The 16,444-nt window shown below is 39.3% G+C and overlaps 1 protein-coding gene across 6 annotated transcripts in view; it reads left to right on the plus strand.

The window, feature by feature from the left end:
• The window catches only part of GNG12 (G protein subunit gamma 12), a 128,341-nt gene extending 123,529 nt beyond the window's left edge, over window positions 1-4,812 (plus strand). For all 6 annotated transcript variants that reach the window (XR_004681646.1, XM_035018303.1, XM_035018304.1 and 3 more), the window contains one exon: window positions 958-4,812. Coding sequence is in view for 5 of the 6 variants with exons in the window: in XM_035018303.1 (XP_034874194.1) it covers window positions 958-1,083 (126 nt within the window). In the remaining variant the exon portion in view is untranslated. The remainder of the gene's footprint in view (window positions 1-957) is intronic.
• The last annotated feature ends 11,632 nt before the right edge of the window (window positions 4,813-16,444 follow it).

Here is a 16,444-nt window from a genome sequence, read left to right on the forward strand (position 1 = left end):
GAAGCCACAGATCTGATGATTCTGCAGGATCTCGATCCCGGCTCCTGAACAGGGCAGGGCATTTTCCGTTTTTAACTCCCGTCGGAGGAAGGCACTGAATCTTCCCATTCCGGTTTTGTCCCTCTTTTTATTTTTCCACGCCCAGTCTTGAACAGTAACCCTTAAAGCTCTTCTAGAACTTCACTGTCTCTCAAGAGTATTGACTCCAGGCCCGTCATGCAGTTCCTAAATTGTGCTGCATTCCAGTTTTGTATCAAATCCAAACTAAGATACACCTTTCCCTTGATTCCTATACACTTCCCCCTCCCCGCACTTAGAGAAATTTCAAGCCTATAGAAGACTTATAACAACAAACACCCCTATACTGTTTGCCAAGACTCACTGATTATTAACATTTTGGCACATTTGCTTTCTCTTTGTCTACACACACACCCACACAACACCTATCCTTTAAGCCACTTGAAAGTTAGGTGCCGACATCGTGACCCTGCTCCCTTACATACCTCACCATCTGTCTCCTGAATACAAGCGCATTCTTCTGTATACAAGCCACAGTACAATGGTCACATTCAGGATCATCTGCCACACAGTCCACTTTTGAAGAATCCAGGCCCCTCGTGTTGTAGAATGGCCCGCACTTTGAATACCCCGGTTTGCTGAGGTTTCGATTACCGTTAAATGTTTTGGCAGGCGTACTTGCTCGCTGGGGGTAGGTCATCTGTGCTCACATTAGGACACACATGAGGTCATTTTGTCTGATCTTTAAGTCTGATCACTTGGTAAAAGAAGGCCAGAGCTGCCAGATTGATCCGTTTACAGATCTTTTCCCTTTCCTAACTCACAATTTAGGAGAAGCAGGCTCTCAAAGTATCACGCCGATGGTCTTCTGCCCAGCAGGCAACTCTGCTTGTAATGTTGGTAAATAAATTATATTGTCTGGTTTTTTCTACCTGTCAGGTTTCAAAGGCGTCAGCGGACCTCATGTCCTACTGTGAGGAGCACGCCAGAAGCGACCCTTTGCTGATAGGGATACCGACCTCAGAAAACCCTTTCAAGGATAAAAAAACTTGCATCATCTTATAGAGGAACAGTGAAATGGCTCCTCACCTCTTCTCAACAAAGCAAATTATGAGCAGCTCCTTGGAAGAAATTTACCTTCAGCTTATTTGGTAACCACTGCTAATAACTAAAATACTCTAACTTGGAATAATTGACTCTGACGTCTTTATTTTCCAAGTTGCCCTTTCTCTAAAACACCTTTTACTGATTTAATCCAGAATAACAGTCTTCTTTTCCATTTGATAACAATGGTGACATATTGGGTTACTGCTTAAGAAAAGTTGGTTTGGGCCATTTTAAAAAAGACAATTATATACTTCTAAATCTACGAATAACCCAGTTATATCCAGACCTAAATTACCTAAGTACCTGTCTAGATTAAAATGCCAAGAATAACTTAAGTCCCAAAACCTTTACAGCCTAGGATGTTCCTAATAGGGTTGTGGCAACTGTACAATGTACCTGTGTATATATATGTCTTTGTATATACACCTATCAGTGCTTATTTCCTTAGGAAAGTTTCTCTCTCCATGCCCTCAGTTCCTCAGCTCCAGAAGCTGTACCTTTGTCTTGAGCCGTATGCAGGTAAAGTAAGATTTTTTCATATAGTTACTGTACAAAAAGTAAAGAACATCCTAAAGATTGTAGCCACAGTAATTGAGTAATGACGAAATCGTGCTGACCTCTTAAGCTATAATCAGCTGAACCAATTAAAGTTACAAACTGAACTAAAAGCCCTCTAGGAGGTATTCACAAGGGAGCCTTTTGGGCTTCAGAGATCCCGAGTCTAGAAAAGGGGAGGAGGCCCCTGGGGCTCATGTTCTCTGGATTAGGGGTAGATACCTCTGAACTGTCCACCCTCATGCTTGGAGGGAGACAGGGTGCACATGAGCCCGGCCCAAAGAGAAGCAGGAATGTGTGAAAGCCAGGTGCTTGTCTTAGCCAAACCTGGTGATTTCCTCGTCTCTGCCCTTTATCTTTCCTCTCCTGCTAGAACAGCTCTTTCCAGAGGTATTCACCTCCCCAACCCCAAGTGGGTAGAACGTGGTAGGAAAGAAAAGTCAAAGGTATCAGATACTAAGCCGCTTTTCAAATACCTGGTGGGCCACCGTGTTGTTCCCTACCTTGTCCACAAACCCCCCAGGGCAGTCTTGGATTCGGGGGTACACTACTTGGGCTTCAGGGTTCCAGCAGCTGTTCATCGGGTTCCTTGATAGTCCCTCTGGGTGTGAACGGAGCCCTCACATCCTTGGAATTGCCAGGGGGCATCCTGAGGCATCTCCTATGGCCAGAGAGTATGTTAGTTTTATCAAAGAGGGAGGAGGGGTCCCTTTTTTTTTAACAAAAATGCTCACTTAAGGGCTCAAACCATACACAAGCCTTTGATGTTCGAATTCATCTTTAGTTCATTAAAATATCTACTAGTGAAGGATTCAAAGCTTATTTTCAAAAAGGATCCAACCCCAAGATGGAATTATTTACAACCGTTTTCCCTAGTTCTGTTCAATCTTGCTCTGTTAACACAAGACCCTTTTAAAATCTAACGTCTGGGTTTTGAGTATGAAGCTGATTGTGGGTGAACAAATGCAAGACTATTTTTAAACTGCTCAAATATAGTCAGGATTTCCCCAGCCACCTATCTGTTCAGCATTGTGAACTGCCCTCACTTTTCCAACATCATGTGAAAATCATGCCACTGGCCTTAACCTCTTGTCATCTACTGCTTGGTTTTGCAATAGGCCCAGTTTCCAAGTAAATTAGAGGCACCTGTTCAGGAGAGAGAAAGGTGAAATTTGAAATAGACACTAAAAAGACAACATTACATTTAATGCTTCACTGAATGAGCCTTTTCTTTTAATGAGTATATTTTTCTACTGATCATTTCAGCACACTAATCTTATTTTCATTTTGATTTTAACATTTTAAGTATTTATAATACAGCTTGTTAAATATTTTTATGAAATTTTATTATTCCTTTTTGGTGTATGTGCACCTTTTCAGTAGCAAGCATAGTTTATTCTTTAGCACTAAATTATGTCCTTTTGACCTAACAGAAAACAAATATGTTTTGCTATTTGTTGATATGCTTGTAGTGATAAGGAATGGACTTGAGGTTCCAGGAGATGTCATTTTTGCTGGTCAGATATCATAAAGGCTAGGAGTATGAATGTCATGTAACTTCCTAACTAGGTGTAGGGCATGTTCAAGAAGTGAAATCCCATCCTTGGATGCTGGACCCAGTGCGGAAAAATTGTAGCTAAATGTTGATTGACTTACAACTAGATGTCTATGTAAGAAAATCTATGTATAGGATATGCAGAAGTCACTTTTATTTATCAGGCTTTATTCTACTTATGAACCACAATTTAACTGTTCTGCAGTAGCTGGTTTATAATGGACAAATGCCCAGTATGTGTTCTTGTTTTTTTTTTTCCAACTACCACTATAAAGACACAATCACATAATATACATGCAACTTCTTGACTTCATATCTATGAAGCTATTTAAATATGTGCATTATATTTTTGTCTTTAATGCTGCTTCTGTTAACAGTGATCTCTTTTTTCATTCTTATATATTCATTAGTGCATCAATCTGTCCAATTGAGGCCTCGGGACCATGGCAAAATATACTAGACAAAAGTTCGTGACTCCAAAGTATTTTACAGAGACACATTATACCAGGTTGTTCACAAGGTCTAGGTTGTAGTTACTTTTTCTTCTAAAAAGAATCAGGTTTTTACATTTCCTTACCTTATTAAAATCAAAGTGCCATAATGATCTTTTAAAGGAAGTACCCGAGTTGCTTTCTCTCTGTACTGTTTTTATACTTTAAACTATCGAAAAAATTATACCAATGATTTAATAATTTTGAGGCATAGGTTAGTTTAGGTAGAAGATGTGCTAAACTTGGCTTCAGATGCCTTCTTCTCAGCCAATTTACAACCAAGATAAGTGTCATCTGATTATTCCAACTATCGATTAAAGATCTATAGAGGCCCAAGAAATGAACTACAGTACCTGTCAGTCCTTCTCAATAAAATAAAATACTGGAGTGTGTTGAATTGTATTGATTTCTTTTATGGTAGATCTGTTAATAGGAACAAAATACATGAATCACATAGAATTACGTGTAGATTAAAATAGAGCACTTACCTAAAGTTGGGTGGCCTGGATCGTAGCCTTGGATCCTTTTCCAGCCAATCCTGTGTCCCTGTGTCGTGTGACTTCGGACAAGGCACTTCATCTCGCTGGGCCCCCATTTCACCCTCTATAAAACAGGCGGCTTAAAGTAGAGGATGGTGGAGACTCCCCCCAACCCCCCCCCCCCCGATGCCTCGGTCCATTGGCCTACCCCTCTACAGGTCCTGCCAACATGTTGGTGCTATAAGCTGCTTCAGATATAAAATCGGTTCGTCTATCATATATGCTCATGTAATAGCTTATGAAAGGCCTTTTTGTTATATAGTTTTTTCTAGTTTTGTGGACTTGATTACTGTAATGTCTTGTTTTTAGTCATGTCACTCTAAACATCATTCACTTGATGTTTCAGTAATCTGCATTTGATATATAGTTGGAGGGGATTTTGTTATTTCATAGCATTCTTTGGCTACTCATCTGTCCAGCATCTTATTAACCTAAGCACTGTGATCATTGTTTGGAAATCTGTCCTATGGAAAGAATAAAAGCATTTACTTCACATGTACTTCACAGATTTGAAAGAAGTGTCATTAAAACATCATTGTTCTCTTTACTGGATCAGTGCCTCACTGTATCATCGTACCCGTGTTTTGCCCAATAAATTAATAGAAGACCCATTCTCTTCCCTTTTCCTTCATTCAGTTAACATTTTCTGAACACCTACTGAGAGCCAGAGGTTGAACACAGGCTCTGACACTCAGATGAGTAAGACTCAGACCAGCCTGTGCCAAGCTCACAGTCCAGAGCAAGGTGGGTGGGAATGGCAGATGCATAAACTAATAGAGTACATGTGAGAAGGTGAACATGCAGGACTGTGAGATCCCAGAGGAGACCAGCTCCACAGCAGTGAAGTCTCAGAAGGCTTCCAAGGGAGGTGATGTTTGAGCTGCATCTTGAGAAAAGAAAACATTGTAAGCACTGGAATGAAGTCTTGGGAGGAAGTGAAGGAAACAGAGAGTGGGTTCAAAACTAGTCTGCAGAGTACCTCCCATACTACTTATTTATCCTGCAAGCAACAGGAAAGCAGTGGAGGTTATTAAAGAGGAATGATGTAATGATACCCAATGTGTGGAGGGCTGTTTCCCATCCTGAGACCCAGCTGTGACCATGGAAACAGATAACAAATGAAAAGGCCATTACACTCACAATGACTCATATTCACCAAGTGTTTGCCAAAGGTACCCTGCCTCCTCCTTAGTCCCTTCTTCTAGGGCTGGGATTCCCATGGAATGAAGAGAGAACATCATCCAGAAAGGGAAAAAAGGCAGCCAGTGAGTGGTTATGGACCAGGTTGCTACAGAGATGGCCCAGGCTTCTGAGAATCAGTACTTACACACTACAGAGAGTAGGAGCAAAAGGGTCATTCAACCCTTTCTAGGAAAGGACTAAAGTATTTAGATACTTTGGTCATGAAAAGCAGACAGCAACTGACATGTACTTTCACTGGTTCAGACCAAATTGCCAGAAGTTCCTATAACTCGAGATGGAAGACAGTTGTACTGGGGGGGAAGGTAGATGGGATTGGGTAGGGGTGAGTTTAAAACAAGGTGAGGAAAGAGAGTACAATGAGAAGGGTAGACTATGTAAGTCAACATGGCAGATGAAATGTTACACTGCCTTAATGTTATGAACAAAGAACTCACACCTACAGGTGCTGGCGGTAGCTTAGTGTGGAGATACAGGTCATGTGACCCTCCAGCTTTCTTGGATATGGGGGGTGATTAGCTTCTCATTGGCAAGATGGTCAGTTATAACATGCTATGTGTGTGTGTGTGTGTGTGTGTGTGTAGTCACTATAAGCCTTGTTAAGTGCTACGTAGACAGTTGTGGAGGATTTCTCCCTAATTCCCTCCCTGTCCCTAGGTTTATAAACTTTTGGCTTACAGCTGTATTTATAGAACCTGATCCCACCATCAGCTGTAGCCATCTTTGCACAACCTAGGATGGATATTGCCTTTCGTTTATCTTCAGAGCAAGGTCCTACTGACTACTTTATCCTTTTTCCACTGTAAGCAGGAAACAATGATGATCATGCCTTCAGGTGAGCCCTTCTGTTGCTCCAATTTACTGTCTCCTTATCAGAGTCATTCATGTCTATTAAGGCCATTTAACTGTAGGCCAGCCGTCGGCAAACATGTACAGCTGTTCTCAGGAACCCCCACTTCCAACTATCAATTTTTTCAGAAACCAGTATTTTCTTTCTTTGTCCTGAAGGAAAATGCAATCCAGATAAATTCACCCTAAAATGCTAATGACTTAATGGATAGTAGAAGATCATTGGAACTACAAAAGAGGACTATGAAAAGAGCAATGCTTAGCATAAAGGAGAAGTTAAAAGTAAAATTTTAGATATCATCAAGAATTATACATACGAAGCATGCCTATACCCTAAAATTCTAGATAATCTATACAATTACAAAAACAAGTAATTGAAATCATTGAGATACATAATGGTAAGATCCCAGGTTTAGAAGTCTAAGAAATTCGCAGCCAAAACATCTATGTGCAAGTTGCTACTTCTGGTCTCTAGGTCCAATCATCTCCCATCCTTTCACACACACATCCTGCTTAGATAGAAGTGACAGCCCTATTCACTAAACACTTTGGTCCTAACATAAGATATTCATCCTGTGACATCATGAGGGCCCTGTGGATCCATAAGTTGATGTACTAGGGGCAGGCCTAAGGCAGTCACTCACTGGAAAAACATGGCCAGCAATACCTGCTTCATTCTTGGCACTGATAGACTTGAGAATTAATATCCCCTGGGATGAGGGTGCCTGGGTGGCTCAGTTGGTTAAGCGACTGCCTTCGGCTCAGGTCATGATCCTGGAGTCCCGGGATCGAGTCCCGCATCGGGCTCCCTGCTAGGCAGGGAGTCTGCTTCTCCCTCTGACCCTCCCCCGTCTCATGCTCTCTCTCTATCTCATTCTCTCTCAAATGAATAAATAAAAAAAAAATCTTTAAAAAAAAATATCCCCTGGGATGAGGTCAAGGCTAAGCCTAAGTACAAGTTGGCATGTGAACAGAATAGAAAAACAGAAATAAGCCCATGCTTATATGGTCAATAAGAATGTAGAATGAGGAAAATAGTCTCTTTGACAGTGCTGGGAAAACTGGGCAGCTACCTGCAAAAGAATGAAACTGGACCACTTTTTAAACCATACACAAACTCAAAATGGATTAAAGACCTAAATATGAGACATAAAACTCCTAGAAGAAAACATAGGCAATAATTTCTTTAACATTGGCCTTAGCAACATTTTTCTAGATGGGTCTCCTCGGGTAAAGGAAACAAAGGCAAAAATAAACTACTGGGACTACACCAAAATAAAAGGCTTTTGCACAATGAAGGAAACCATCAACAAAATGAAAAGGCAACCTCAATTGACTGGGAGAAGATACTTGCAAATGATATATCTGATAAGAGGTTAATACCCAAAATATATTAAGAACTTATACAACTCACACACACACACACACACACACATAATCTAATTAAAATAGGCAGAGGACCTGAATAGACATTTCTCCAAAAAGACATAAAGATAGCCAACAAACATATGAAGAGGTGCTCACCATCACTAATCATCAGAGAAATGCATATCAAGACCACAATGAGATGTCACCTCACACCTGTCAGAATGAGTAGAATCAAAAAGTCAAGCAATAATATGTGTTGGTGAGGATGTAGAGAAAAGGAACCCTCTTACACTGTTGGTGGGAATGCAAATTAATGCAACCACTGTGAAAAACAGCATGGAAGTTCCTCAGAAAATTAAAAGTCAACCTACCGTATCATCCAGTAATTCCCCTAGTAGGTATTTACCCAAAGAAAACACAAACACTAAATTGAAAAGATATATGCACCCCTATGTTTATTATAGCATTTTTAAAATTTTTAATTCCAGTATAGTTAACATAGTTATATTAGTTTCAGGTGTACAATATAATGATTCAACAATACTATATATTACTCAGTGCTCCTCAAGGCAAGTGTACTTTTAATCCCCTTCACCTATTTAACCCATCCACCCACCTCCCCTCTGGTAACCATCTGTTTGTTCTCTACAGTTAAGAGTCTGGGGGTTTTTTTTGGTTTCTTTTTCCTTTGTTCATTTGTTTTGTTTCTTAAATTCCACATATGAGTAAGATTATATGGTATTTGTCATTCTCTGACTGACTTATTTCACGTGGTGTAATACCCTTCTAGATCATCCATGTTGCAAATGGCAAGTTTCATTCTTTTTTATAGCTGAATAATATTCTATTGTCTGTGTGTCTGTGTGTGTATATATATGTGTGTGTGTATGTGTGTGTGCGCGTGTGTGTATGGCACCTCTTCTTTATCCATTCACCTATCCATGGACATTTACTTGCTTCCATATCTTGGCTATAATAATGCTGCAATATAGCCAAATTATGGAAGCAACTAAATACACACACACACACACAAATAGAATATTCAGCTATACAAAAGAATGAAATCTTGCCATTTGCAACAACATGGATGGATCTAGAAGGATATTACACCAAGTGAAATAAGCCATCAGAGAAGGACAAATACCATATGATTTCACTCATATGTGGAAGCTAAAAAACAAAACAAAACAAAAAACAGAAAGAGACCCATAAATACAGAGAAGAAACTGGTGGTTGGGGGATGGGCAAAATGGCTGAAGGCGAGTGGGAAGTATAGACTTCCAGTTATGGAATGAATAAGTAACTGAGATATAAGGTACAACACAAAGAATAAAGTCAATGATATTATAATATCGTTGTATAGTCACAGATGGTAGCTATACTTGTGGGCATAGCATAAAATACAGAGTTGTGGAATCACTAGGTTGTACACCTGAAACTAATGTAACATCATGTGTCAACTACACTTCAATTAAAAAAATCTCAAAACAAATCCATGACGTAGCTCCTATTATTATCCCTACTTTACATATGAGGAAATAGAAGCTTGAAGAGATCCAAATGCGTATTTGATAGGCCTTTTAAGAACACTGAATGTTTCATGAGCAGTTAGTATGATGTAAGAAAAAGAACACATGTCCTGGAATCAGGAAGTGTAAGTTCTAGTCCAACTGCCACTAATTTGCTGTGCAATCTTAGGACATTTATGACTTCTGGTCCTGTTTCCCGAAAAAAAAAAAAAAAGGATTTTCTTTAAAAAGGGGATTTAGGCTAGGTAATTATTAACATTTCTTCTCACTTTAAATTTTATACAAATTTGAGAGAGGAGACAATTCACTTTCAGTTGCATTTTGCCATCCCCACCCCAAGTCATTTTACATTTTCCTCCTTGAATTAAAAATCAGGAGAACCAAAGTCTATAGAGTATGGGGTCAGAGAAGGATATGTGGGTTTGCTGTATGTAATTACAGGTATTTAAAAGATATTTAAAGAATCACTTCTGATACTTCAGCTACTGACTCATCAGCAGGACTGGAAAGAATTGCAGAAAGGTATTTTGTATATAAGCAATTAATAGAATTGAGAGAGCAAAGCTCTAACAATGCCTTTATAAGGAGTTCAAAAACATTACAAAAAGAAAAGCAGCTCACTCAAATATTAAATGTGAATAACAGGGCATTTGGTTTTTTAGAAGCAGGACAAAGAAAAATTCATTCATTTGTTGAGGTCCTACTAGGAATGTAGTAGTTCCTACTAGCCCTGTTCTAAATATGTCCTAGGATAAGACAGAAAAGACATGGATCTCCCAGGATGGTTGGAGCAGGGGTTATAGGGTTGGGCAGTAGGAGGTAAACAGATAAATTACTATGCAATGTGACAAATGCTGTTATAAGAAGTTGGCTCTGAAAGAACAAGACAAAAATCACAGCAGGAGATCTAAGTGGAAACAGAAATATGTAATACGCCTGATAGAGAATTTAAGGTAATGATCATAAAGATATTACTGGACTTCAGAAAAGGGTAGAGGACATCAGTGAGACCCTTAACAAAGAGATTTAAAAAAATAACATATCAGAGGTGAAGAACTTAATAGATAAAGTTAAAAATACAACAGATGGAACAAATAGTAAGTTAGAGGAAGGAGAGGAATGATCAGTGACCTGGAGGATAGAGTAATGGGATGCAATCAAGCTGAACAGGTGAGAGACAAATAAATGCTGCATAATGAGAATGGACTTAGAGAATTCAGCAACACCATCAAGTATAATTAACATTCACATTATAGGGATCCCAGAAGGAGAAGAGAGAAAAGGGGCTGGCAGGGGGGGTAGACGGGTGGGGGGAGGGGCTGGGCAGAAAATGCATTTGAAGAAATAGCTGAAAACATCCTGGATCTGCAAAGGGAAACAGAGATCCAGATTCAGGAGGCACAGAGATTCCCCCCAACAAATTCAACCCAAGGAGGTCCACACCAAGACACACAGTAATTAAAATGACTAAAAAAAAGTGATAAAGAATTTTAAAGTTTGCAAGAGAAAAGAAGACAGTTACATACAAAGGAAACCCCATAAGGCTATCAGCTGATTTTTCAGCAGAAACTTTGTAGGGCAGGAGGCAGTGGCTCAATATATTCAAAGTGCAGAAAAGGAAAAATCTTCAGGCAAGAATAGTCTATCCAGGGGCACCTGGGAGGCTCAGCCAGTTAGGTGTCTGCCTTCAGCTCAGGTCATGATCTCTGGGTCCTGGGATCAAGCTGCATGTGGGGCTCCCTACTCAGCAGGGAGCCTGCTTCTCCCTCTCCCTCTGCCCCCTGCCCCTGCATATTCTCCCTCTCCCTCCCTCTCCCTGCCCCTCCCCTTTCCCCTCCCTCCCTCCCTCCGCTCCTTCCCTTCCACTCCCCTTCTTCCCTCTCTTCCTTCCTCCCTTCCTCCCTCCCTCCCTTCCTCTCTTCCTCCCGCTCCCCTCCCTCCCTCCCTTCCCCTCCCCCTCCCTCCCTCCCCTTCCCCTCCCTCTCCCTCCTCCCTTCCCTTCCCCCTCTCTCCCTCCCCTACCCCTCCCTCTCCCTCCCTTCCCTTCCCCTCCCTCTCCCTCTACCTCTTCCTCCCTCTCCCTCTACCTCTTCCTCCCTCTCCCTCCCTCTCCCTCTTCCTCCCTCTCCCTCCCTCTCCCTCTACCTCTTCCTCCCTCTCCCTCTACCTCTTCCTCCCTCTCCCTCCCTCTCCCTCCCTCTCCCTCTCTTCCTCCCTCTCCCTCTCCTCCTCCCTCTCCCTCTCTTCCTCCCTCTTCCTCCCTCTCCCTCCCTCTCCCTTTCCCTTTTCCTCCCTCTCCCTCTCCCTTTTCCTCCCTCCTTCTCAAATAAATAAAATATTTTTAAAAAATAGTCTATCCAGCAAGGCTATCATTCAGATTCAAAGGAAAAATAGAGTTTCCCAGAAAAACAAAAGTTAAGAATTTATGACCACTAAACCAGCCCTACATAAATGTTAAGGGGGACTCTGGGTGAAAAACAAAAACCACAAGTAAGAGTAAGAAAGATAGGAAGCATAAAAGCAAAAATAAATAAGTATATCTGTAAAAATCTATCAAGAGAAGCACAAAATAGAAGGATGTAAAATAGGATACCAAATATCTGGAACATGGAGGGAAGAGAAGTGCAGAATGAGTTCAAAATTAAGCGACCATCAGCTTAGTATAGACTGCTACATGCAGAAGATGTTATATATAAAGCGAATGGTAACCACAAATCAGAGAGGAGTAACATATGCAAACAAAAGAAAACAAAACAAAACAAAGAATAAAGAATCCAAATATATCACTAAAGAAAACCAGCAAACCACGAAGAAGAGAATGAGAAGAAAGGATCAGAGAAAAACTACAAAACCACAAAATAAGTAACAAAATGGCAATAAATACATATCTATCAGCAATTACTTTGAATGTAAATGGACTAAATGCTCCAATCAAAAGACACAGGATGATGGAATGGATAGAAAAACAATACCCATCTATATGCTGCCTAATAGAGACTCATTTCATATCTAAAGACACCTACAGATTGGAAGTAAGGGGATGGAGAAATACTTATCATGCAAATGGAGGTCAAAAGGAAGCTGGAGTAGCAATACTTATATTGGACAAAATACACTTTTAAACAAAGTCTGTAAAAAGAGACAAAGAAGGACACTATAAAATCATAAAGGGGACAAACCAACAAGAAGATATAACAATTGGGGCACTTGGGTGGCTCAGTTGGTTGAATGTCCAACTCTTGATTTTAGCTCACGTCATGTTCTCAGGGTTGTAAGATTAAGCCCCATGTTAGGCTCCGTGCTCAGCAGGGAGTCTGCTTGGGATTCTCTCCTTCTCCTTCTGCCCCCCAACTGCTCACACTCTCTCTCTAAAATAAATAAATCTTAAAAAAAAAAAAAAGATAACATTTGTAAATATTTATGTACCCAACATGGGAGCACCCCACTACATAAAGCAGCTCATAACAAACATAAAGGAACTACTCAATAATAGTACAACAACAGTAAAGGACTTTAACACCCCACTCACATCAATGGACAGATCATCCAAACAGAAAATCAACAAGAAAACAGTGGCTTTGAGGGACACACTGGACCAGATGGATTTAACAGATATATTCAGAACATTCCACCATAAAACAGCAGAATACAGACTCTTTTCAAGTGTAAATGGAACATTCTCCTGCATAGATCACATATTAGGCCACAAAACAAGCCTCAGCAAATTCAAAAAGATCAAAGCCATACCGTGCATCTTTTCTGACCACAATGCTATGAGACTAGAAATCAACCACAAGAAAAAATCTGGAAAGACCACAAATACATGGAAATTAAATCCTACTAAACAATAAGTAAGTCAACCAAGAAATAAAAGAAGAAATCAAAAAGTACATGGAAACAAATGAAAATGAAAACAATGGTCTAAAAACCTTGTGATACAGCAAAAGTGATTCTAAGAGGGAACTTTATAGCAATGCAGGCCTACTTCAAGAAGCAAGAAAAATCTCAAATAAACACCTTAACCTTAGGAACTAGAAAAAGAAAAACAAAACCCAAAACCAGTAGAAGGAAGGAAATAAAATTTAGAGCAGAAATAAATGATATAGAAACAAAAACAAAAAACAGATCAATGAAACCAGGAGCTACTTCTTTGAAAAAATTAACAAAATGAATAAACCTCTAGCCAGATTCATAAGAAAGATAAAGGACAAAAAAAAAAAAAAAATCACAAGTGAAAGAGGAAAAACAACAACCAACACCACAGAAATACAAACAATTGTTAAGAGAATATTATGAAAAACTATATGTCAACAAATTAGACAACCTAGAAGAAATGGATAAATTCTTAGAAACATAACCTCCCAACAATGGAAGCAAAAATATACAAAAAACTTCAATAGACCAGTTGTCAGCAAGGAGATTAAATTAGTAATCAAAAAACTACCCACAAACAAGTCCAGGACCACATGGTTCACAGGTGAATTCTACCAAATATTTAAAAATGAGTTAATACCTATTCTTCCCAAACAGTTCCAAAAAATAGAAGGAAATTCATCCTATGAGGCCAATTATCCTAAAACCAGACAAAGACACCACAAATAAAGAGAACTACAGGCCACTATCTCTGGTGAACATAGAGGCAAAGATCCTTAACAAGAATACCAGCAAACTAAATCCAACAATACATTAAAAAATATCATTCACTATGATCAAATGGGATTTATTCCTAGGTTGCAAGGGTGGTTCAATATTTGCAAATCAATCAATGTCATATCACATCAATAAGAGAAAGGATAAAAACCATATGATCATTTCAATAGATGCAAAAAAAGCATTTGACAAAGTGAATATCCATTCATGATCAAAGCCCTCAACAAAGTGGGTTTAGAGGAAATATACCTCAACATAATAAAGGCCATATATGAAAAAAACCACAGCAAACATCATACTCAATGGGGAAAATCTGAGAGCGCTCCCCCTAAGATCAGGAACAAGACAAAGATGTCCAATTTGACCACTTTTATTCAGCATAGTACCTAACCACAGCAATCAGACAGCAAAAAGAAATAAAAGGTATCCAAATCAGTAAGGAAGAAGTAAAACTTTCCTTATTTGCAGATGACATGATGCTATATATAGAAAACCCTAGGGGCGCCTGGGTGGCTCAGTCAGTTGAGCATCTGCCTTCAGCTCGGGTCATGATCCCAGGGTCCTGGGATCAAGCCCCAAGTCAAGCTCCCTGCTCAGTGGGGTGTCTACTTCTCCCTCTCCCCTGCTTGTGCTCTCTCTCTCTCTCTCAAATAAATAAAATCTTTTTTAAAAATTAAAAAAAAGGAAAACCCTAAAGACTCCATCAAAAAACTACTAGAACTGATAAAGGAATTCAGTAAAATTGCTAAATACAAAATCAATGTGCAGAAATTTGTGGCATTTCTACACACTAATAATGCAGAAGAAGTAAATTAAGAAAATAATCCCATTACAACTGCACCAAAAACAATAAAATACCTAGGGATAAACTTAACCAAAGAGGTGAAAGACCTATACTCTGAAAAGTATAAAACACTGATGAAAGCAATTGAAGATGACAAAAATGGAAAGACATTCCATGCTCATGGATTGGAAGAACAAATACTGTTAAAATGTCTATACTACCCAAAGCAACATACACATTTAATGCAATCCCTATCAAAATACCAACAGCATTTTTCACAGAGCTAGAACAATCCTAAAATTTATATGGAACTACACAAGACCCTGAATAGCCAAAGCAATTTTGAAAAAACAAAGCAAAGCTAGAGGCATCACAATTCCAAATTTCAAGTTGTATTACAAAGCTGTAGTAATCAAATCAGTATGGTGCTGGCACAAAAATAGACACATAGATCAATAGAAGAGAATAGAAAACCCAGAAATAAACCCACAGTTATATGGTCAATTAACTCTCCTGCCCCTGATGAAGCAGGAAAGAATATGCAATGGGAAAAAGATAAGTCTCTTCAACAAATGGTGTTGGGGAAACTGGCCAGATACATGCAAAAGAATGAAACTGGACTTTCTTACACCATACACAAAAATAAATTCAAAATGGACTAAAGACCTAAATATGAGACCTGAAACCATAAAAATCCTACAAGAGAGCACAGGCAGTAACTTCTCTGACATTGGCTGTAGCAACATTTTTCTGGATATGTCTCCTGAGGCAAGGGAAATAAAAGCAAAAATAAACCATTGGGACTACAACAAAAACAAAAGTTGTCCCTTGCACAGCAAGGGAAACAATCAACAAAACTAAAGGGCAACCTGCTGAATGGGAGAAGATACTTGAAAATGACTTGTCAGATAAAGGGTTAGTATCCAAAACATATAAAGAACTTACATAAATCAACACCCAAAAACCAAAAAATCTAATTTAAAAATGGGCAGCAGAAATGAACAGACTTTTCTCCAAAAAAGACATCCAGATGGCCAACAGACACATGAAAAGATGCTCAACATCACTTACCATCAGGGAAACACAAATCAAAACTACAACGAGATATCATGTCACACCCAGCAGAATGGCTAAAATCAAAAACACAAGAAACAACAAGTGCTGGCAAAGATGTGGAGAAAAAAGGAACCCTAGTACACTGCTAGTGGGATTGCAAACTGGTGCAGTCACTGTGGAAAACAGTATGGAGTTTCCTTAAAAATTTAAAAATAGAACTACTCTATGATCCAGTAATAATGCTACTGGGTATTTACCCAAAACACATAAAAACACTAATTCAGAGGGATACATGCACCCCTATATTTATAGCAGCATTATTTACGATAGCCAAATTCTGGAAGTAGCCCAAGTGTCCATCAATAGATGAATGGATAAAGAAAAAGTGGCATAGATATACAATGGAATATTATTCAGCCATAAAAAAGAATTAAATCCTGTGGCACCTGGGTGGCCCAGGTGGTTAAGTGTCTGACTCTTCATTTCAACTCAGGTCATAACCTCAGGGTTGTGAGATCGAGCCCCTCACTGGGCTCCATGCTTTGCTTAAGATTCTCTTTCTCTCTTCCTCTCCCCACCCTCTCCCTCTCAAAAAAAAAAAAAAAAAAAAAAGAAATCTTGCCATTTGCTACAACATGGATGGATCTAGAGGGTATTACGCCAAGCAAAGTAAGCCAAATGACAAATACCATATGATTTCACTCAAAGGTGGAATTTAAGTAACAAAACAAATGAACAAAGAG

This window comes from Mirounga leonina, unplaced genomic scaffold (assembly GCF_011800145.1).
Source record: "Mirounga leonina isolate KUSES-001 unplaced genomic scaffold, KU_Mleo_1.0 Mir_173, whole genome shotgun sequence".
NCBI lineage: Eukaryota > Metazoa > Chordata > Mammalia > Carnivora > Phocidae > Mirounga > Mirounga leonina.